Raw genomic sequence first — 20,126 nt, 5'->3', positions numbered from 1 at the left:
TGAAGCAGGAAAACTTTATTTCTCTAACGTTTCGACAGTAAATCTTCATATTTTTATTTTATTTTTTATCTTTCTCACCACCACAATCCACTCATTTCTCTAATCCCATACAGCATATTTAGTATAAAATGTACACAGCATGCCTTTCCCTTTGCTGTGTCTCTCCGTGTCTGTCATCGATTCCTCCATCTGTATCTTCAATAATTACCGGTCTTTTAATCTCTTTATCCTCACCTCAAAAGCCACTCACACTAAAGCGACCATCGACCCACTCCAAACCTACAACTCCCCAGCATCTTTTTTGACATCTATCCTCTATATATTGCCTCTCCTTCACGCGCTTCTTCTATCCCGTCAAGAAGAATAAGAGGAGAAAGAAGAAGAGTGCCAGCCACAGCTACCTTCCTCGTCTCAAGGGGAAGGTGTCGGAAGGTTCCAATCTCCCTCTCCCTCTCACCTTCTCGCAGTCTTCAGTAACTTGATCCTCGCGGGAGACAGACACTGACATCCCTACTTCACTGTTTTTACCGGGCAGTGGTTCGGCTACACACACACACACACACACACCTGCTTCTCAATGTTAGTTTGTGCCCTCAGTGTTATGCAGTGAGAAAATAATAATGTGTTTTTAAAATTGCTATGAAAGGAAAGTTGCATGATTCTGTTATTGGTGGATGAAAAATGAAAACTAGTACATGAGAAAAAATATACAGATTAATTGTACTTGATCAAATATTTGCACTTTTTTTCATTTCTTTTTCACTTATCACCGCCACCGCCATCCTACCGATCGCACACACACACACACACACACACACACACACACACACACACACACACACACACACACACACACACAGTCACCGTTATTTTACTGCATGAGGGACTTCGTTATGTAGTGAAATGGCATTAATTTTGTGATGAGGGAGGAAATAATGTTATGCCGCTACAGTGTCTTAGAATACCTCAGGAATCAATCACGGCGCCCTGTGATCGTAGTGTTGCAGCACAATAAAATGAAGCTGTCGTAAAATAAATCAAGAATCAACATAATACTGTCATAAATCTGAGCAGCGAAGGAAATTTACAAACAGTTCTCCAATACTGAACACAAATATTTTTCCCAGTGTAACAATGCAGTATTTACAACTGCAAACCATCATATAAGGTGTCAGTTCAGTAAGGTGTTTGTTAAAGCACTATTAAATGCAACAGAAATTAAACTAATACAGAATGCAACTAACAGAAATATTTCAAACTGATCAGCGTAACAGTGCAGTATTCACAGTTGTAAGTCATCACGTGAAGATGTCAGTTTGGTAAGATGTCTTTTAAGATAGTATCAAATATATTAAAAATTCGACCATCACAAAATTCAGATGATAGAAACATCTCAGACTTCACTCGGAGCATGACAAAAGAAGCACCATTGTTTATTCCTATGGCAGTCGCTGAAAGCCTCGACATACTCGATTGAAAGACTTTAACCGGATAACAATAAGATTAACAAGTCAGTGCAATTATATAAACACTCACTGCTATAGTGATGGAGAATAAGCACCTTCACCCACACACACACACACACACACACACACACACACACATGTTCTCGATTCTAACACAACAATGGAGGACTGCTTTTCTTTAGTACCGAGCGTCGTCCCTCACTCACAAGGATCATTATACCTACACACCCTCCGCCTGCCGCCCACGATCTTTGCATCACGCCCGACCTGTTTCCCCCACCGCCCGGCGCGTGAAGTCAAGCCTTACTCACCAGGCGCCCGTCCTCCTCCATCTCCTGGTGCTCCATATGGTACACAGGGACGGGCTCTCTGTTTTTGACGCGAATCTTGCCGGATTTTTAGGGAACCACTGTAAAAGTTACGTGAACAAGTCACCCACTCGCACTGCCTCTGTCCAACCCCGGATAACAACTGCGGGACGTGTAGGGTACCGTCCCGAGGTGGCTGCGATGCCAGAAGCCACCAAGTCGACACGCCGAAATAACTTTCACATCACACACTTCCAACACGAGGATTTCCAGCCAATCACGCGTATAATATAGACACTGACCACTTTATTTCGTCCATTATGTTACGCAGAGGTGGTTCGCCTCACGGAAATCCCTCGCTTTATGCCGGTGATAATTACCAGCGTGAGATCAATGCGGTGGGAGGCTGGTGGGTGGCCAATAGGTGCGCGGGGCCGGGATGGCATCGGTGGGGTGGGGCGGGGCCATCACGAGAGGCGGAGTTTGATGCCACGTAATCGACCAATGATGGCAGTTTGATAGCGCCTCGACGGGCCGAGTACGTCACGAGTGGAGAGCTGCGCGCCGCCGTGATGGCCAGCGAGGACACCTCCTTCGGGGCGTGGTTTGATAGGTGTCTTGATTGGCGTTGAGAAGGATTACGAGCCATTATGTGCACGCTGGGATGTTCAGGACTAGTGAGATCGCCTGAGTTTGGTGGTGCTAAAGAGATGAGGTTGGACTGATATGTAATTCCGCATGGGAGGAATTTTCACTGTTTTGTACCGTGTTTTCTTAAAGGTGATGCTGTTCAGGTTTTTTTTTTTTTCAGGTGAGGGCAGTTTATGTGTTAAGGGGAGGAAGAGGAGGAGGAGAAGTCAATGAAGACACGAAGTACAACTAACTGATATACAATAAGAACACTAACTTTCACGTTTTCTGAAGGACATGATAAGTCTTTCCCTTATGAAGTTTGCTGGTCTTTGCTGCAATAGTATGGGGAGACATTCAGATCAGTATTCCATTCATCTCTCCCTTCAGCTCTCCCATTGTACTGTCACCTTATACTTAAACGCTTTATTTCCTCATCGGGACTTTTCAAATACCACAAAGATTAGTTGGGTTTTCCTGGGTGCCTTTTTTTTTTTCTCCAGTGATGATGCAGGATCCATGCTAAACTATTACTATCAGGATCTCTGGCCTCAGCACCCACTCCTTCGCTGGGTATCTCAGGTCTTCCAGCGTGTTTTTATCCCTTTCAATCATTCTCACCATAGCCTGCATTATGAACGCTTCGCCCTTTCACTACGACTATTTTCAAAGGCCACAGAGGTGATTAGCCGGGTTCTGAAGACTATCTTACCTGTTATCAATGCAGAAATATTGGTAATCTGTCACTGCTACCGTAAAAACATCTTTATAAACCCGTGTAACTTCAATTAGAGCCTTTTGAAAGTAGCTGTGGTGCGGGTACAAATGTTTTAGAATATGATCCTATGTATGAGACCTCTGCCAGCTTCTTAATCCATTCACTCTTGCTGACAATTTCTGAACTTCTTCCTGTCACCAGCTGTTAGTCAGAATAAATAAAGGTATAAGTGTGGCAGATAAGTAACCTTTCCAGTATGAAGTTAACTTGGCATAATCCTTTAGTAATATTCAGAGTAAGAGTAAATTGGTGTCTTGGTACTGAAGAGGTTAATACAATTAGGGATTTTATATCTATGAACTCTTCCTTTATTCCTAGAGAAGTTTTATCTCATCCTTTCAGTTTAAAAGAATCATCGTTAACTTATTCATGGAGACGTAACTAGTGCAACCACCAATCCACCATAAGATCAACACCTGCGTACTACAAAACATCACAACTCCAGAATAGACAACATAAGTTCACTTAGGCTTTATCTGTTAGAATATCATAGTAACAAACACATTTACCACCACCAATATATACTACTACAAGAATCACACCAACCAATTAGAGCTACATAATTCCCTTCAAGATTTATATGTCAGTAAGTAAGCATCAGCAACACAAACTAAGTAAATGCACAGACATCTATCAGAGAGTTCCCATTTTCTCAGGAGGACACACTCACAAATAAGGGAGTAATGTCCTTATGTAGTAAGGACCTGATGATTATGAAGTCTTCCTAAGATTCGCCTTAAGAAACTCGCCCAGCCTCGAGAAGCCATACATCACCAGGCGTCTGTTGCACGTCGTTAAAATGAAAATCTGTAAAACAATAAGAAAAGGCAATAGAATTTTTTTTTTTTATGTAGTAAGGACACTGGCCAAGGTCAACAAAAATCCAATAAAAAGATATGCCCACTGAAATGCCAGTCTCATAAAAGGGTCAAAGCAGTGGTAAAAAATTGATAAATAAGTGTCTTGAAACCTCCCCCTTGAAAGAATTCAAGTCATAGGAAGGTGGAGATACATAAGCAGGCAGGGAGTTCCAGAGTTTACCAGAGAAAGGGATGAATGACTGAGAATACTGGTTAACTCTTGCATTAGAGAGTTAAAGAGTTAGAGTTAGAGAGTGGACCTGCTTCCGTATTTTCCTCTTTCTATGACTGAACTTTTTTGAAGAGGGAGGTTTCAATTTTGGATGACCTTTTTTATCTTTCTTATGGGGCTGGCACAATACTGGCACTTTTCTTTTTCGCTCTTCTTGTTGTTTTTAATCAGTGATCCTCGTTTACATGAATAAATGGCAAGAAAGTAGATAATATGCACGGTACTGAGGTCAGACTCATGAGCACTAATGATGTATTGTATTATACGAGCAGAGTGCAATGTTCATAGGTATAAAGAATAGTGTAAAAACCCGCTATGCTGTGTGTGTGTGTGTGTGTGTGTGTGTGTGTGTGTGTGTGTGTGTGTGTGACACAGGCACAGACACACAGACACACACACAGCATAGCAGGTTTTTACACACACACACACACACACACACACACACACACACACACACACACACACACACAGACACACAAAGACATATATACACAGACATAGACACACAGACACACACACAGCATAGCGGTTTTTTTGCACTGTGTGTGTGTGTGTGTGTGTGTGTGTGTGTGTGTGTGTGTGTGTGTGTGTGTGTGTGTGTTTTGTCATGTTGTTGACCGAGATGGTCCTGAAAATAACACATTTTCTTTTATTATTATGCTCTGTAACCCATTTTCTATTCCCATTAAACTTTATATTTTATTATAAACTATCTGGAGCGTGTTTATTCATATTATGCCATATGAAAAAAACATTCTCCTTATTTTTATTTTTATGTGTAAATAGGGAAGAAGAGTGATTTGGGAGGTGTGTTTATGCAAAATTTACCAAGACCATCTGGCAACACTGTTGTGGCGGTAGTTTTGGGCGATGAGGGAGCCCTTGTGGAGAGAATTGTGTTTGGATGATTTATGGAGATTGGAGGGGTTGCTTGGAAGTGTTGGAGGTGAGATAACGTCACTCTGAAATTCAGGATCAGGTTGGTGTATCGTACAGGGTTCAGGAGCTCCTGTCTAGTGAAACAGGTATTCAGTTGTTTTCGGTGTTGAGTGGTAGAGTTTTGTGGGATGAGGAAGTGAACGTGTTCCTGACAGACGTGGTGTTGTAGGTTGGGGTGAGTTGTGTTGGTGAAATGGTGATGCTCTGAGAAATTTGAGGTGGTGAAGCGAGGGTATTGTGGAAGAGTGCTGTGTGGAAGGCGTCTGGAGAAATTTGTATCTGGGGTGTGTCCAAGAAAATATTTCAGCTACCTGTGAGAGGGTTAAAGGTGTTTTGGGCTATTGATGATGTGTAGGGTGATGCCATATGTTTGTGTATGCAACCTTAAGGAATGCTTGTGGTAAAATAAGACACACGAGTTTGGGAAGTTGTGTCGTGACTGAGCGAGGGAGTTAAGTTGAATTAGACTAAGGTAGAAGTTATTCCCTAGATTCTCCTAATGTGCTTTTACTTATAATTTTGTTTTGTAAGTTTGTATCAGTGAGGATACCCTCTGTTATTTGTATTATTATTTGTATGTTTTGCCCCAACCCAACCCAGCTTCGAATGTGGGTTCTGGAGTGGGGAGCTGTGCCAAAGTATAGTGACCCTTATAAATATTCATCGTTTTCTCTCATATTCGACGTTTTCTTGCACTTCATTTTCAGGCCAGACTGTAGCAAAAATACAACACACCACTTATCTTATTAGAACCTTGAGAAGGAACTGGATACCCTACAAGGAAAAAGAATCGTATAGACAACTAAAAGAGAAGTATAGACAAAAAAAAAAATTATATTTAGAAAAAGGGTATACTCCGATTTCCTTCTCAACAAACAGCGGACAGTAAAGCAGCACTTAAACGACAAATCAACAAAGGTAAGGGTTAAGGGAGAGAGTTAAGATACTGCCGGCCTGGATAAGTTGAGTGGATAATTCGAAACCCTTAAAATCTAGACTTTTAAAACCTTTTGAGGTTAGTGTACTGTCCGCTCTCTCAGAAAGGGAAACCGGGACGTGACTGTGTGTGTGTGTGTGTGTGTGTGTGTGTGTGTGTGTGTGTGTGTGTGTGTGTGTGTGTGTGCATGCATACCACAACTGCGTGGCCCCAGGTTCCCCCAGTGGTTCTGTAATAGCCAAGGGTACTCAGGCAACTGGACACCCAATCAGCAGGTTTGGGAGCGATGAAACCTATGAAGGAGAGGAAAAAAACGATGACAGAAAGAAGTTAGCACTACTCGAAAATGTATACTGACTCTCTTCTTCTCATGTATTCACCAATTTTCATTAAGCCTTTTACTTCCATCCGTCACATCTTTCCTCCATCACCAACCAATCTTCCTCCATAGCCACCTCCACACATTATACTGGATAGAAATTACAGAATATATTCTTTTCATTCATTTCTTGTAGATCGTTACTAAAACGTGTTTTTTTTTTTTTTTTTAGTGCTGTGAATTGTTGTTGTCTATCGCACTGAAAGGGTTTTGACTTAGCAGCATCAAGTCACAAGAACATAGAACATAAGAAATAAGGTAAGCTGCAAAAAACCACCAGGCTTACACGTGGCAGTCCCTGTATGAAATATACCAACCTATTTCCACCTATCATCCCCATCATAAACCTGTCTAATCTTCTCTTAAAGCTCTCTAATGTCCTAGCACTAACAACATGATTACTGAGTCCGTTCCACTCGCCTACCATTCTTTGAAAACCAGTTTTTCCCTATCTCCATCCTAAACCTAAATTTTTCAAGCTTGAACCCGTTATTTCTTGTTCTAACCTGGTTGCTGATCCTCAGAATTTTGCTTACATCCCCCTTGTTATAACCCTTATACCACTTAAAGACTTATATCAGGTCCCCTCCTAATCTACGTCTCTCTAAAGAATGTAAATTTAACAGCCTCAATTTCGCCTCGTAAGGAATACTCCTCATTCTCTGTATCCTTTTAGTCATTCTCCTCTGTACTGATTCTAATAGACCTATATCTTTCCTGTAATGTAGGGACCAGAACTGCACAGCGTAGTTTAGATGAGGTCTGACCAGCGCCAAGTATAACTTTAATATTACTTCGGGCCTTCTACTTTTAACATTCCTAAAAATTAATACTATTTGCCCTGTTTCTGGCCTCTATGCATTGTTTTCCTAGACGGAGTTCAGAGCTAACTATAACTTCTAAATCTTTTTCGTACCCTGTACCTACCAGAGTTTGGTTGTTTAATGTGAACCTACTGTGTGGGTTTCCTCTATCTACGCTAAGTACTTTGCATTTATTGATATTAAATTGCATTTACCATCTGTCCGTCCATTCATTCATCCTGTCTAAATCTGCCTGCAAGGCGATGGCATCCGATTCTGACCTAATTAATCTACCTATCTTTATGTCATCTGCAAATTTACTAACATCACTACTAATTCCACTATCCAAGTCAATGATATATATTAGAAATAGCAATGGCCCTAATACTGCTCCCTGTGGCACCCCACTAATTACATGACCCCACTCGGATTTAGAGCCGTTTATTACAACTCTTCGTCGCCTGTCGCTAAGCCATGACCCTATCCAGCCTAACACCTTCCCATCTATCCCGTGTGCCCTAACCTTTCTCAGGAGCCTTTGATGGGGTACCTTGTCAAATGCTTTATTAAGGTCCAGATATAAGATATAATAACTATCACCATTATCTACTGCCTCGTACACTTTACTGTAAAAACTTAACAAGTTTGTCAGGCAAGACTTCCCCTCCGTGAAGCCATGCTGTGACTGATTTATCAAGTTATGTTTGTCTAAATGCTCCCTGATGTTCTTCGCTATTATTGACTCTAATATTTTACCTACAACTGAAGTTAAGCTGACAGGTCTATAGTTAGGCGCTAAAGTCTTATCTCCTTTCTTAAAGACGGGTATTACATTAGCCTGCCTCCACATTACTGGTACCTCACCTGACTCAAGTGATTTCCTATAAGACAGAAACTAACGGCTCACTAATAACCTCTTTGCATTCCGCAAGTACTCTGGGATATATTTCATCTGGTCCTGGAGTCTTGAACTTTTTTAGCCTATCTATCTCCTGTTGCACTATCTCCCTAGTTATGGAAATATCTGTCAGCTTCTCATTCTCATCTCTTCTAAACATCTGTTCACTATCTGGCATATCCTGCATGCATGTATCCTGCACCCTTCCTGGGTGAAGACAGTTAAAAACACTCATTTAGAATTTTACTAATCTCCTCCCCAGAACTAACCAGCTCTCCATCTGCTGCCTTTAATGGACCTATAGTATTCTTATTCTTCGTCATGTATACCTGATAAAATACCTTGGGATCCGTCTTTGCCTGGCTGGCTACCTTTAATTCATAATTGGTCTTAGCTTTCCTCGTTAACTTCCTGACTATTCTAACTAATTCATTATACTGTGACCTTCACTTCTTCACCTGCCCTTAATCTTTTATATATACTTCTCTTACGCCCTATATAATGTTTTAACCTAGCAGTCATCCATTTAGGGTAATTTTTCTCTGATCTTATTGTCCTATACGGGATATTTGCTAACTGACCTGTATGAACTTTATCTACGAAATATTTATACAGTTCTTCTACATTTAGTTCACCTAATCCCCTCATCTCGGCCCCTACCATCCTCTCCACTCCCTCATCTACTCGCCTCGACCTCACTTCTCTCATTTCAGCATGACCTGACATTCCAACATACTCACACCCATCTCCCCCTCCCTCTCTCCTCCGCCCCTTCCGGACACATCTTCCCTCCTCTTGTTTTACACCCTCACACCTCACCTCTCCTCTCTCATCTTGCCTTATCTCTCTCAACTCCGTCCCGGACCTGACCTCACCCTGCATCCGTTGCCAGTCAACTCCTTGGAGGTACCTTTTTAATTCCTCAAAATCTGCTCTCCTAAAGTCAGGTATTTTACTAGTGTTTTTGCTTCTAAAAGTTTCTTCCCGTTTTAAATTGCACTTAATTTCCCTATGGTCACTGTTACCTAGCTGTCCTCCAACCTCTACTTGCGTGACTGCTTCCTCCCTGTTAGTAAGAATTAAATCTAGAATGTTATTCCACCTTGTGGGTTCTACGACTACCTGTTTTAAAAAATTATCCTTAATTACCTTAAGAAATTCCTCTGCTTCCTTGTTACCCACCATCAAACTCCAGTCAATATTCCTAAAATTAAAATCTCCTACCACACATACCTGACTGTACCTGCCTGCTCTATTTATTTTCTGCCACAGTGAGGTGTTAATTTCCTTTGTACTGGTCGGTGGTCTGTACACTACTCCCATTACTACTGACTGTGATCCTTCCTTAATATCTACCCATATCGACTCTGCTTTATCTGTTTTATTTCTACTGTTAATATAACACTGTAATGTGTCCCTAACGTATAACCCGAAGCCTCCTCCTATCCAGTTTTCCCTATCTTTACAGAACAATGTATAACCATCTATCTTTAGTCACACTATTATAAAGAATATTTTAGTCCATTCCTCACCTCTATTATGCACGTGGGGGAAGGAAGACAGCATATTTGTTTTTATGAAACTTGGGTGTACAGTCTGCACCGTGATGCCGCTTTGGCGATACTCATACTCCAGGGCATGCGAGAAACTGCTAACAAAGGCCTGGGAGAATTGCAGAATATAGAATAAGTTTATATTGACATACTAACAAACTTCCTGGATTTTTTTTTTTTTTATGTAACGTATAGCACCATTAACTCCACATCCTATTTCGCTTATGGTATCAAATACTCTTACATTCACGGGATCATTCATTCACTACCATAAGCTCTATGGTCTATGGTCTATGGTAGTAATCTTTCTTTCAATGGTTCATTTCTTCATTAACATATCTTGAGCTCAACGTTCTACCCTTTCTGTGGTATCAAATATTCTTTCATTCACTGGGTCATTCATTCACTCACGCCTTGACTTCCAACAACAATAACCTCTACAGACACCCACCTTGGTAGCGGCGTACGTACTAACAAACGGTATGGGACACAACCCAAACATGGAACTGATATTGATGATAGCACCGCGGTTCCTGGCCAGCATCTGAGGTAACACCAGACGAGTCATGGCCAACACCGACGCCATGTTGACATTCACGTACCTCCAGATCTCTTCCTCTGATACATTCATGAACCTCCCGGGAACATCAAAGTACCCCACGTTGTTTACTGAAATATGGAATAGATTCAGTGATCAGACTGCCAGTGCCGAGTCATTAGAAAGCTTTAAAAGATTACAGATTTATGGATGAGGATGACTGGTGGATATAAGTAGGTATGTTTTATGAAGGAACTGTCATGTATAGGCCTGATGGCTTCTTGCTACTTCCCTTTTGTTCTTATTTTCATATTGTATTCAGCTGTTATATTCCCAGCATTGCATCGAGACTTGTATTCTTGAACGCTTCGTTCTATCATCATAACTATTTTCTTAAAAAGCAGCACAGAAATTATTAATCGTGCTTTCATGTGTGTTTTTCCTAATATTAATGCAGATTTTTCGTCAAAATGTCTCTAGAATAATAAAAAGATACTTCTGAAAACCTAAGCAGCTTCCGCTAGAGTCTGTTAAACGTAAAAGCTGAGAGGAAGAGATGGTTAGGAATGTGGTCATGATGAGAGGCTGAAGAATCAAAGGGGAATTATGTGCGATATGGAGTTGATGGCGTCATGTAAACATTTTTACCATGCTAGTCCTTGAATACCTCAAGTGAACAGTGGCAAACACTAACATGCAACCCATTCAGCATGCTAATCTAATCTTCAACATTTCAAGTGAACAATGACAAACACTAACATTACTCTTTTAAACATGAATTAAGATATAACTTCACAGGGTACAGTACAATTTTTTATTTCAGTATAACGTTGGATCTTACCGAGGACACCAATATCCTTATCCTTCAGTCCCTCAGCGATCCTTTCATAAATTTCACGGCCATGACTAAAGTCTGCCTGGATGACGTGAACGTCCACTCCACACTCCTGCCCTGCAATGTGGCCGGGAGGGTCAAGACATGGTGAACTGGAGAGTGAAGGGGAGTGAAGGCTGGGGAGAGACACACAGTAAGGGAACTATAACTCAACAAATTATGAGAGTCCACTTCACATTCCTGTAATGCAGTGTTTAAGACGCGGCGAACTGGTGAGTGATGTAAAGTGATGATACAGAATATATACTATACGTGTTAAACTACTGAAAGGAACTCCATCTCCTTAATGCAAGAGTTAACCGATATTGTCAGGCTTTCATGCGTTTTACTGCATGGTAAACTCTGGAACTTCCTGTCCGCATCTGTATTTCCTCCTTCCTTTGATTTTAATTGTTTCAAGAAGGAGATTTCAAGACACTTTTCATAATGTTGATTAATCATTTTCACTGCATTTTTGGGGACTAGCACCTTCATTGGGCCTTTTCAGCCTTTCTTGTTGTCCTTCGTCTGAGCCATTGGCAGTCAAAGGGCTAAAAAAAAAAAAAAAAGATAAATTTAGGATATATCATTACTCACTGATTTCCTCCTCCGTCTTCTTGAGTTTTTCCAGATTTCTTGAGATCAGCACAATGTTCATCCCTTTCTGTGCCAGTTGCCTTCCATACTCCTTGCCAATACCGTCAGTGCTTCCCGTCACAACTGTAAAGGAAGGTTAATTTTGATTTGCTGCTCGATGATGATACATAGGAAAAAATAACATATACTACTAAAAAAATAATCTTAAGATACCTCATTAAATTCCTGAGAGAGAGAGAGAGAGAGAGAGAGAGAGAGAGAGAGAGAGAGAGAGAGAGAGAGAGAGAGAGAGAGAGAGAGAGAGAGAGAGAGAGAGCAGATACGTTCCTCCGGTCCTTCCTTCCCCGCTATGCACGAATGTGGAACCAGCTCGTACAACAAACACAGCTTTACTGCACCAACTTCTTAAATATTTTCAAGTCTGCTGTAAATGCATGGATTAAACAATAATATAATAAAAATACTGCATTGAAATATCTGTGTTACTCTGCTTATTCATATCTACTTTTCATACGTCAAAAATAGTTTCCAGTAGCCCTGCTAGAGCTATTGACAAAACATTATGTATCTTTGATTATCATCTTTGATAAAGTAAGAGAGAGAGAGAGAGAGAGAGAGAGAGAGAGAGAGAGAGAGAGCGATACATTTCAATATTCTGCTCTAAATCTAACTTCAACAACGTGTAACAACCATGAAATCGTTACTTCTTCATCATTCATTCACTCACCTGCCCACTTCCCTCCATATTCTTTCACCAAGTTCCTCGGCCAGATGAAAGAGACGAAGGTCACTCGAACCACCGTCAACACGCTGCACAAAAACTTGAGAATCCATTTGATAATGAAAAATGCGCCTACTCCAATACAGAGATCCACCACCCAACACTCCTTCCCCAACATGATGAAGATTGTGTGCTTGTACCGTCTCTCCTGCACCTGTTCTCACTTTTTTCTTTTTTTTTTAAGGTTCTGAGATCCACTCCAGATAAAGAAAGGATGAGGCAAGCGTTAATGGAGCGCCGTTGTACTGGTGCACGTGATACAAGTCATGTTTGATGTTGCTATGTGTCTCTGGTTCCTCCATGGGTGAGGGATATGAGGGGGTAAAGAAAACGTGTTAGTCCAAGAGTGGGGATGAATGCAGTAGATTGGAGGTATGTCTGAGGATTATACTGTAATTTTTTGCTTGTGAAGGGCAATACTGAGCTTTAGAGTACGGTAGTGTCTGAATGCTGTTGTGTGTTTGTGTGTGTGAGTGTGTATGTGAGGAAAAAGATATATGTATGTGTGTGAATTTTCTCATTATCTATTTTGAGCACCTGATCAGTTTGTCTCCCTTTGTCAAATATACCTGTAGCCTTCAAAGCAGTGTAAGTTAATCATAGAGAGAAAGTAAAGTGAATGATAATAAACATGCCACACCACTGACGTCCATTACATACAATTAAGACGACACAGTAACCTCCCGCTGTTATCATATCAGAAAAGTAAACGCTCTCACACGGTATCTGGCTTGGTGTGTCAGGTTCTTGTTGTTTCTTTGCTTTTTCTTCTTTTCAATTGCTACAAGCAGACTCAAGAGTAAAATTCGGGTTGTTATCCTATGGGAATCTGGTGATACAGCGTCCTACGGTAAGTTTTCTTCTTCTTCTTCTTCTTCTTCTTCTTCTTCTTCTTATTATTATTATTATTATTATTATTATTATTATTATTATTATTATTATTATTATTATTTGCGAAACTCAATGAAACTTTGCGCAAAATTTAAGGAAAAGGAGAGGCGAAAGGAGAAAATTCGTATGTGTTCTGATGTCAGGAACACAGACACACACACACACACACACACACACACACACACACATTCATGATGAGTCTAAAGGCAATTTTTCTAAACATGGAGGAGTGGATAGATGGATGGATGAGTGAATGGATGGATGGATAGATGGATGGATGGATAGATGGATGGATGGATGGAAAGATGGATGGATGGATGGATGAGTTGATGGATGGATAGATGGATGGATGAATGGATGGATGGATGGATAGATGGATGGATGGATGGAGGAATGGATGAGTGAGTGAGTGAGTGAGTGTTTACAAACTGTTTCCCAAATGTTCATTAAATGCCTTCTAAATTCTCTCCCAAATATTTCCCTAATTTTGCAAACAGTATTTTCAAACAACTTTTCTGGTATTTTCTTTCCTGTGTTCTTAAACATTTCGACATTTTTATCTTGACTATTTTTTAACAAGCTTGAGTATGGTAGATGTTATTGTTGTTATCTAGCGCGCTCCCATGATACCGGTGATAATTTGACAAGGATTCTGCATCTTGAATGAAGAAAACACATTACCAGAACACAATTAATCATCTATATGGCCTTTGAAAATTTGAAAATGGTCTTCATAGGAGACCATCAGAGAGAGAGAGAGAGAGAGAGAGAGAGAGAGAGAGAGAGAGAGAGAGAGAGAGAGAGAGAGAGAGAGAGAGAATCATAAAAATGTTCAACACACACACACACACACACTAGGAAAAAGAAACATATTCACACATATCTGTGAAAGGCAAATCATAAATTTTTACTTTACAGATAAGTACTCGTAAAGAAAATACACATTCTTCACCGTATAAAAGAAATCATTTTATAAATCCGCCAGCTGATACACATCAAATTTCAAAATAGGAACTTTTAGACTAGGCTTTATTGGATATCATTACTGGTGATATATTTATATTTTTAAGTCTTAAATTAAATACCAAAATAATCCTAGGCGTACTAATAAGAAAAATAAAAAATAATATATTACCAAAAGTGTTATGTTTATCCACAAACAACAACGGCTACTGCATATTTTATTGCATATTATAGCTTACTATACTTTTATAATAATAAATAAAATATCAAAACAATGCCAACTCAATAAAAAAGAAATGGATGTCGATTTTGGGCTGAAATGTTTTTTTTCGCCAATCCTCCGTACCTCTCCACCTCTTCCCTCCCTCTCACACTCTTCTCTCTTCTCTCCACCTTCTCCTCCTCCATTACTCCTGTACAAACGACTCTAAATATCACCTGGAAACATCTGTAAAACCTTGGAAATTATCCTTAATGTTGACTGTGAGAGACGAGAAATTCTTACCTCAGCAGGTGCGGGGCGGGGCAGGGCTTGGCGGGGCTCAGCAGGGCGACACTGGAAGCCAAGGATATAATGGTGTGGTATTATATTGGTGTGGTGTGGCGGTGATAACAATGCACTCCCACTCATTTCACTGCCCTCTGTGTGTGTGTGTGTGTGTGTGGCGCCGATCAGAGACGAGTCACAAAACTGAATAACTGGTGTTTAGGCCTTTGACTTCGTACATTTTCCCTCATTATCAATCAAACTTAGACATCTTTACTTAATCTACAACCACATTCAATCTTTAGACTGGGTAGAAATGGAATGACGGGTGGGTGAGTGTGGGTGGGTGCCGGGTGGGATAGTGGGTTAGACACGGATGGGTAGATGGGCGGGTGGGCCTGTAGGTAGTGTGCGGTGAGGAATAAAAAAAATTACAATACTAAACGGTTTATTGATATGGCAATTGTTACACTAAAAATAAACATTGGGATTGGGGGAGGCTTAAACCTAAACGAAAGGTTAATCTAGAGAGAGGAACTAACTGTTCGTGGCTCCCACCACTGTGGAAATCGCGCAGAGGTAGTATCAAGTCCACGGGAGCCAGTGGTCACGGTGTTGGTAGCGATAGTGGCAGATGAAAAGGAGAATATAGAGAGGGAGAGAGAGAAAGAGAGCGTGTTATTGCCTGTTTTCCTGTTTCCTCATCACTTCATTATCTGTAACGAGACGAGAGATACACTGATATAATGCTCACCTAACCATCCATCTACTTATTCAGCTACATCCACTCATCCAGTCAACCTTTCAATCACTTAACCCTCACCAAATCCACATACCAACACTCACTTCCACTCACACACTTACCACTCTCATCCACCTATCCGGCCACTGCCCTGAAAATCTACCCACGCGCCTACCTATAACCAATTCATCTATCCACCCATCAATATATCCACATATCACTGAATCTACCAATCCGCACATCCATTAATTCACACACACACACACACACACACACACACACACACACACACACACACACACACACACACACACACATTAACTTAGCACCAATTTTCTCACTCATCTATTCACCCTGCTAAATATCCATCCACACCAATTCATCCACCAATCCATTCCCGGCCAAAACACGGCACCACATACACACACACACACACACACACACACACACACACACACACACACACATCATTCACTCTTAATGACAACAACAACAACAACAAATACTACTACTACTACTACTACTACTACTACTACTACTACGACTACTACTACTACTACTACTACTACAACATTCCCTCCCACACTTCCATTCCTTATTTTTTCCTTCTACTACTATACTTTACCATTTCAGTCTGAAAAAGAAAAAACAGGAAATGCTTGAAGAACCCTGGAAATTGAGGGAAATATTGACTAAAAGACGCGAGGAGGAAGGAGGGAAGGACAGTGCTTTCCTGGTGACCACTCTGAACGGGGCTAAAACCCTCAATATACTTAAGCTACATTTAAAGAATTGTTGGGATTATTTATCTATTTTTCTGGTCAATTCTATCTTTTCTTCACGCTTGAGTTTAAAAACATTCGAAAGTTCAGCTAAATATTGCTGTACAGACAGGGAAGAAGGCAGGGAAAATGTGCGTCTCGGCCCTCATATTTACGTTACGTAATCCATTTTCAAAATCGCGAGGAGAAAGAAGACGCCTAGACTGGAATACTATACATATTTTAAATTGCCATATACTTTAACTAATACCCAAAATATAAAAACATTACCGAACTCAGTAGTAATAACGAAAACTCCAGAAAACTACTCATAACTTTTACAAACGGGGCCACAAAAAAAAAATTATATCGAAAAGGAAAACACAGCCAGACTAGATTATATTACATATTCTGAATACAAAAATTTTTTACTTTATAGATAAGTAAAGAAAACACACATTCCTCACCGTATAAAAGAAATATTTTTTTTTAAATCTGCCAGCTGATACACATCAAATTTCAAAATAGAAACTTTTAGACTAGGTTTTATTGGATATCATTACTGATGATATATTTCTTATATTTTTTAAGTCTTAAATTAAATACTAAAACAATCCTAGGCGTGCTAATAAGAAAAATGAAAAATAATTAATTACCGAAAGTGTTATGTTTATCCACAAACAACAACAACGGCTACTACAGATTTTATTGCATATTATAACTTTTTATAGTTTTATAATAATAAATCATATATCAAAACAATGCCAACTATATTAATAAAAAAGAAAACGATATCGATTTTGGGCCGAAATGTTTTTTTTCGCGTCTCCTCCGTACCTTTCCACCTCTCCCCTCCCTCTCACACTCTTCTTCTTTCCTCTCCATTTCCTCCTTCTCCATTACTCCTGTACACCCGAGTCTAAATATCACCTGTAAACATCTATAAAGGCCTGGAAATTATGCTTAATGTTGACGGGGAGAGACGGGAAATTCTTACCTTAGCAGCGGCAAATTGGGGCAGGTCTTGGCGGGGCACCGCAGACCGACACAGGGATTCAAGGATATAATGGTGTGGTATTAAGAAAGTGTAGTGTGGTGGTGATAACAATGCACTCCTACTCACTTCACTGCCCTGTGTTTAAGTGTGTGTGTGTGTGTGTGTGCCTGTGGGGCCGATCAGAGACGAGTCACAAAACTGTATAACTCGTGTTTAGGCCTTTGACTACCACTTGGTACAATTTTCCCGAATTATCAATCAAACTGAGACATCTTTACTTGATCTACAGCCACATCTAAACTTTAAACTGGATAGAAATGGGATGATGGGTGGGTGAGTGTGGGTAGGTGTCATGTGGGTTAGTGGGTACCAGACGGATGGGTAGATGGGTGGGTGAACCTGTAGGTAGTGTGCGGTGTGTAATAAGATTATAATGATAAACGGTTTATTGATATGGCAGTCGTTACACTCAACATATGCAGTGGCTTTGTGGAGGCTTAAACCTAAACGTAAGGTTAATCTAGATAGAGGAAGTAAACGTTAGAAGCTCGCACCATGGTGGGAATCGTGCTGAGGCGGTACGCCTCTTTGTACGGCGCCTTCAGGTGCGTCTTCTGGTTCTGGATTACTGTGGCACGGACCGGGCAAGGCGCGTCGGGCGGCAGCATGTGACTTTGGCGTCGGTGGGGTAGCAGCCACTTAACAAACTTCTCCATGGTCTTTCGGTGTCTGGCTGACAAGTTGGGCAGACTCAGGGTGGTCAGGGCGTCCTGGATTAGTGGATATGGTTAAGTGGGTGGCTGGATGGATGAGGTAATAGAAATGGATGGGTGTGTGTGTCAGTCGGTGGATAGTTGGATGGAGTTAAAAGCTGTGAGTAGGTCGATATGAGTTGGTGGATATAACTGAATGACTGAGAAGATGGGTGGATGTGTTTGAGTCAGTAGAGGATATTCCAGGAAGATATTCTGTAATCAATTACCTTAACTTTTCATCAGTCTTAATTATATATGCTTTCTTTGTTATCCCTTAAATAGATTAGGAAGCTTCAGTAGGAGAATGGATAAAACTACGCCTAATAGATATTCTGGAATCAATTATCTTAACTTTATCACTTGTCTTAAGTATTTGCCTACGTTTTCTTTCTTATCCCTTAAATAGATTAGGCACCTTCAAGAGGAGACTGGGTAAAAATTAAGGATGATAATGGCTTTAGTTTTCCATGTTCAAGAGCTTGTTTTCTTCAGTCTCCTTATCTTAACTGTATATTCCGATGGGTTTCTAGTAATGTCTATGTCCTATCCAGTGCGCCCACCTAATCGGTATCCAAGGAAAGGAGAGTCTATTCCTTCAGGGCTTCCTTCAACGACTGCTGGAGGAGTGAGAGAAGGCCCCAGGCTTGTCTCTCCAGCAGGTGCAAAACGAGAGAGAGAGAGGGGGGGAGGGGGATAAAATGACAATGAAATATATAATTGTTTTGATGGTATTCGTGACGATGACAATAATGATGATAATGGTGGAAAACCAACAATATGAACAGTAATGAGATTAAGAAAATAGGAATAATAGCATCAATGATGTGTAATTACACGGAAAACAATCAAATTACATCAAGAAGAAAACAACAACAAAAAACATTAACAAAACCACAACTACAACAACAACAGCAATATTATTATTATCATTATTATTATTATTATTATTATTATTATTATTATTATTATCATCATTATTATTAATATTAATATTATTATTATTATTATTATTATTATTATTATTATTATTATTATTATTATTATTATTATTATTATTATTATTATTATTACTATTATTATTAACAGCAACAGCTGTGTGTGTAATATACTTTGATGTAATGATAATGAAAAAGGACATTTGAAGGAAAGTGTATTCACAAAACGATAGGAAAGAGAGATAGAAACACATGTGCTCATTATCACGGAGACCAAAGGTTGCATCATCATACTCTGGCGACCAAATGACTGAATTTGGTAGCATTTCCCATTGCAGCCTGTACGTATATATTATTATGAATGATACGTATTACATAATTGGTTCCGCATACAATGTTGACGAGATTTTTTCCTAAGTCTACAAAACTCAGAAAAAGAAGCCTACTGAGAGTCAGTCACTGAAGGAGAGCCAAAATGATTTTCCAGAATGAGGAGAAAAGTAACTGGAAGTGTCTTGCCAGAATATAGGGATGTAACCTTCAGTCTGTGTGGCCGCGAATACTGTAAACAATCAATTCATAACAACAACCAGATCCCCATTTAATACCTGCAGGTGGAGGAGGAAAACGGGTGCCATTCTTGCAAGCGGTGGGTGAGTGTCACTTCGACGAAGCCTTCATCGAATGGCTACACACGCGCTCCAAAGGAAACGTGGTGCGCCACATAATGACTCGCAAGTGCCGCACATGCACGCAGTGCTTTACCGTGGACACCCTGACGGAGGTGTGTCGCTCCGAGCACCTGAGAATTATGAAGGTGAGATTAGGCAGTGAAATAAGACTCTTTCTGTATGTTAAAAGGAAACCAGCCAAAGGTATTTTTTTTTCTTTCTTTTTTTCGAAATAAAAATCAATATAACGAAATTTCAACTTAGTTCCAAAAGTGTCTATGCCACAAAAAGTAGGAAAACAAACAGACAGAAAATTCCAGAGTTTACCAGAGAAAGGGATGAGAGAGGAAA

General features: G+C 40.2%; 1 protein-coding gene and 1 long non-coding RNA gene across 2 annotated transcripts; both read right to left on the bottom strand.

Moving 5' to 3' along the window:
* On the bottom strand, positions 1-12,730 carry LOC135106883 (inactive hydroxysteroid dehydrogenase-like protein 1). Its single transcript, XM_064016256.1, has 7 exons — positions 12,520-12,730; positions 11,793-11,915; positions 11,163-11,273; positions 10,235-10,452; positions 9,763-9,892; positions 6,346-6,443; positions 1-3,989 (listed from the first exon to the last, which is right to left on the bottom strand). Exons 1-7 carry the CDS (start codon positions 12,689-12,691, stop codon positions 3,894-3,896), a joined length of 948 nt encoding a protein of 315 aa, XP_063872326.1. The 5' UTR covers positions 12,692-12,730; the 3' UTR covers positions 1-3,893.
* Positions 12,731-17,842: 5,112 nt separating this feature from the next.
* On the bottom strand, positions 17,843-19,906 carry LOC135106881 (uncharacterized). Its single transcript, XR_010271493.1, has 2 exons — positions 19,713-19,906; positions 17,843-18,184 (listed from the first exon to the last, which is right to left on the bottom strand). It is a non-coding gene; the product is annotated as an uncharacterized LOC135106881 (long non-coding RNA).
* Positions 19,907-20,126: the final 220 nt, after the last annotated feature.

This window comes from Scylla paramamosain, chromosome 14, assembly GCF_035594125.1.
Source record: "Scylla paramamosain isolate STU-SP2022 chromosome 14, ASM3559412v1, whole genome shotgun sequence".
Lineage (NCBI taxonomy): Eukaryota > Metazoa > Arthropoda > Malacostraca > Decapoda > Portunidae > Scylla > Scylla paramamosain.
The sequence above is the reverse complement of the archived record's forward strand: the minus strand, read 5'-3'. Positions and strand labels throughout refer to the sequence as shown.

Excerpts from the sequence above, each read along its gene's own strand:
- LOC135106883 (XM_064016256.1), bottom strand. The coding sequence starts at position 12,691 with ATGTTGGGGAAGGAGTGTTGGGTGGTGGATCTCTGTATTGGAGTAGGC. Across the intron at positions 11,916-12,519 it reads ATATGGAGGGAAGTGGGCAG|TTGTGACGGGAAGCACTGAC; the intron begins GTGAGTGAATGA and ends CTTCCTTTACAG. Across the intron at positions 11,274-11,792 it reads GAAGACGGAGGAGGAAATCA|GGCAGGAGTGTGGAGTGGAC; the intron begins GTGAGTAATGAT and ends GCCACATTGCAG.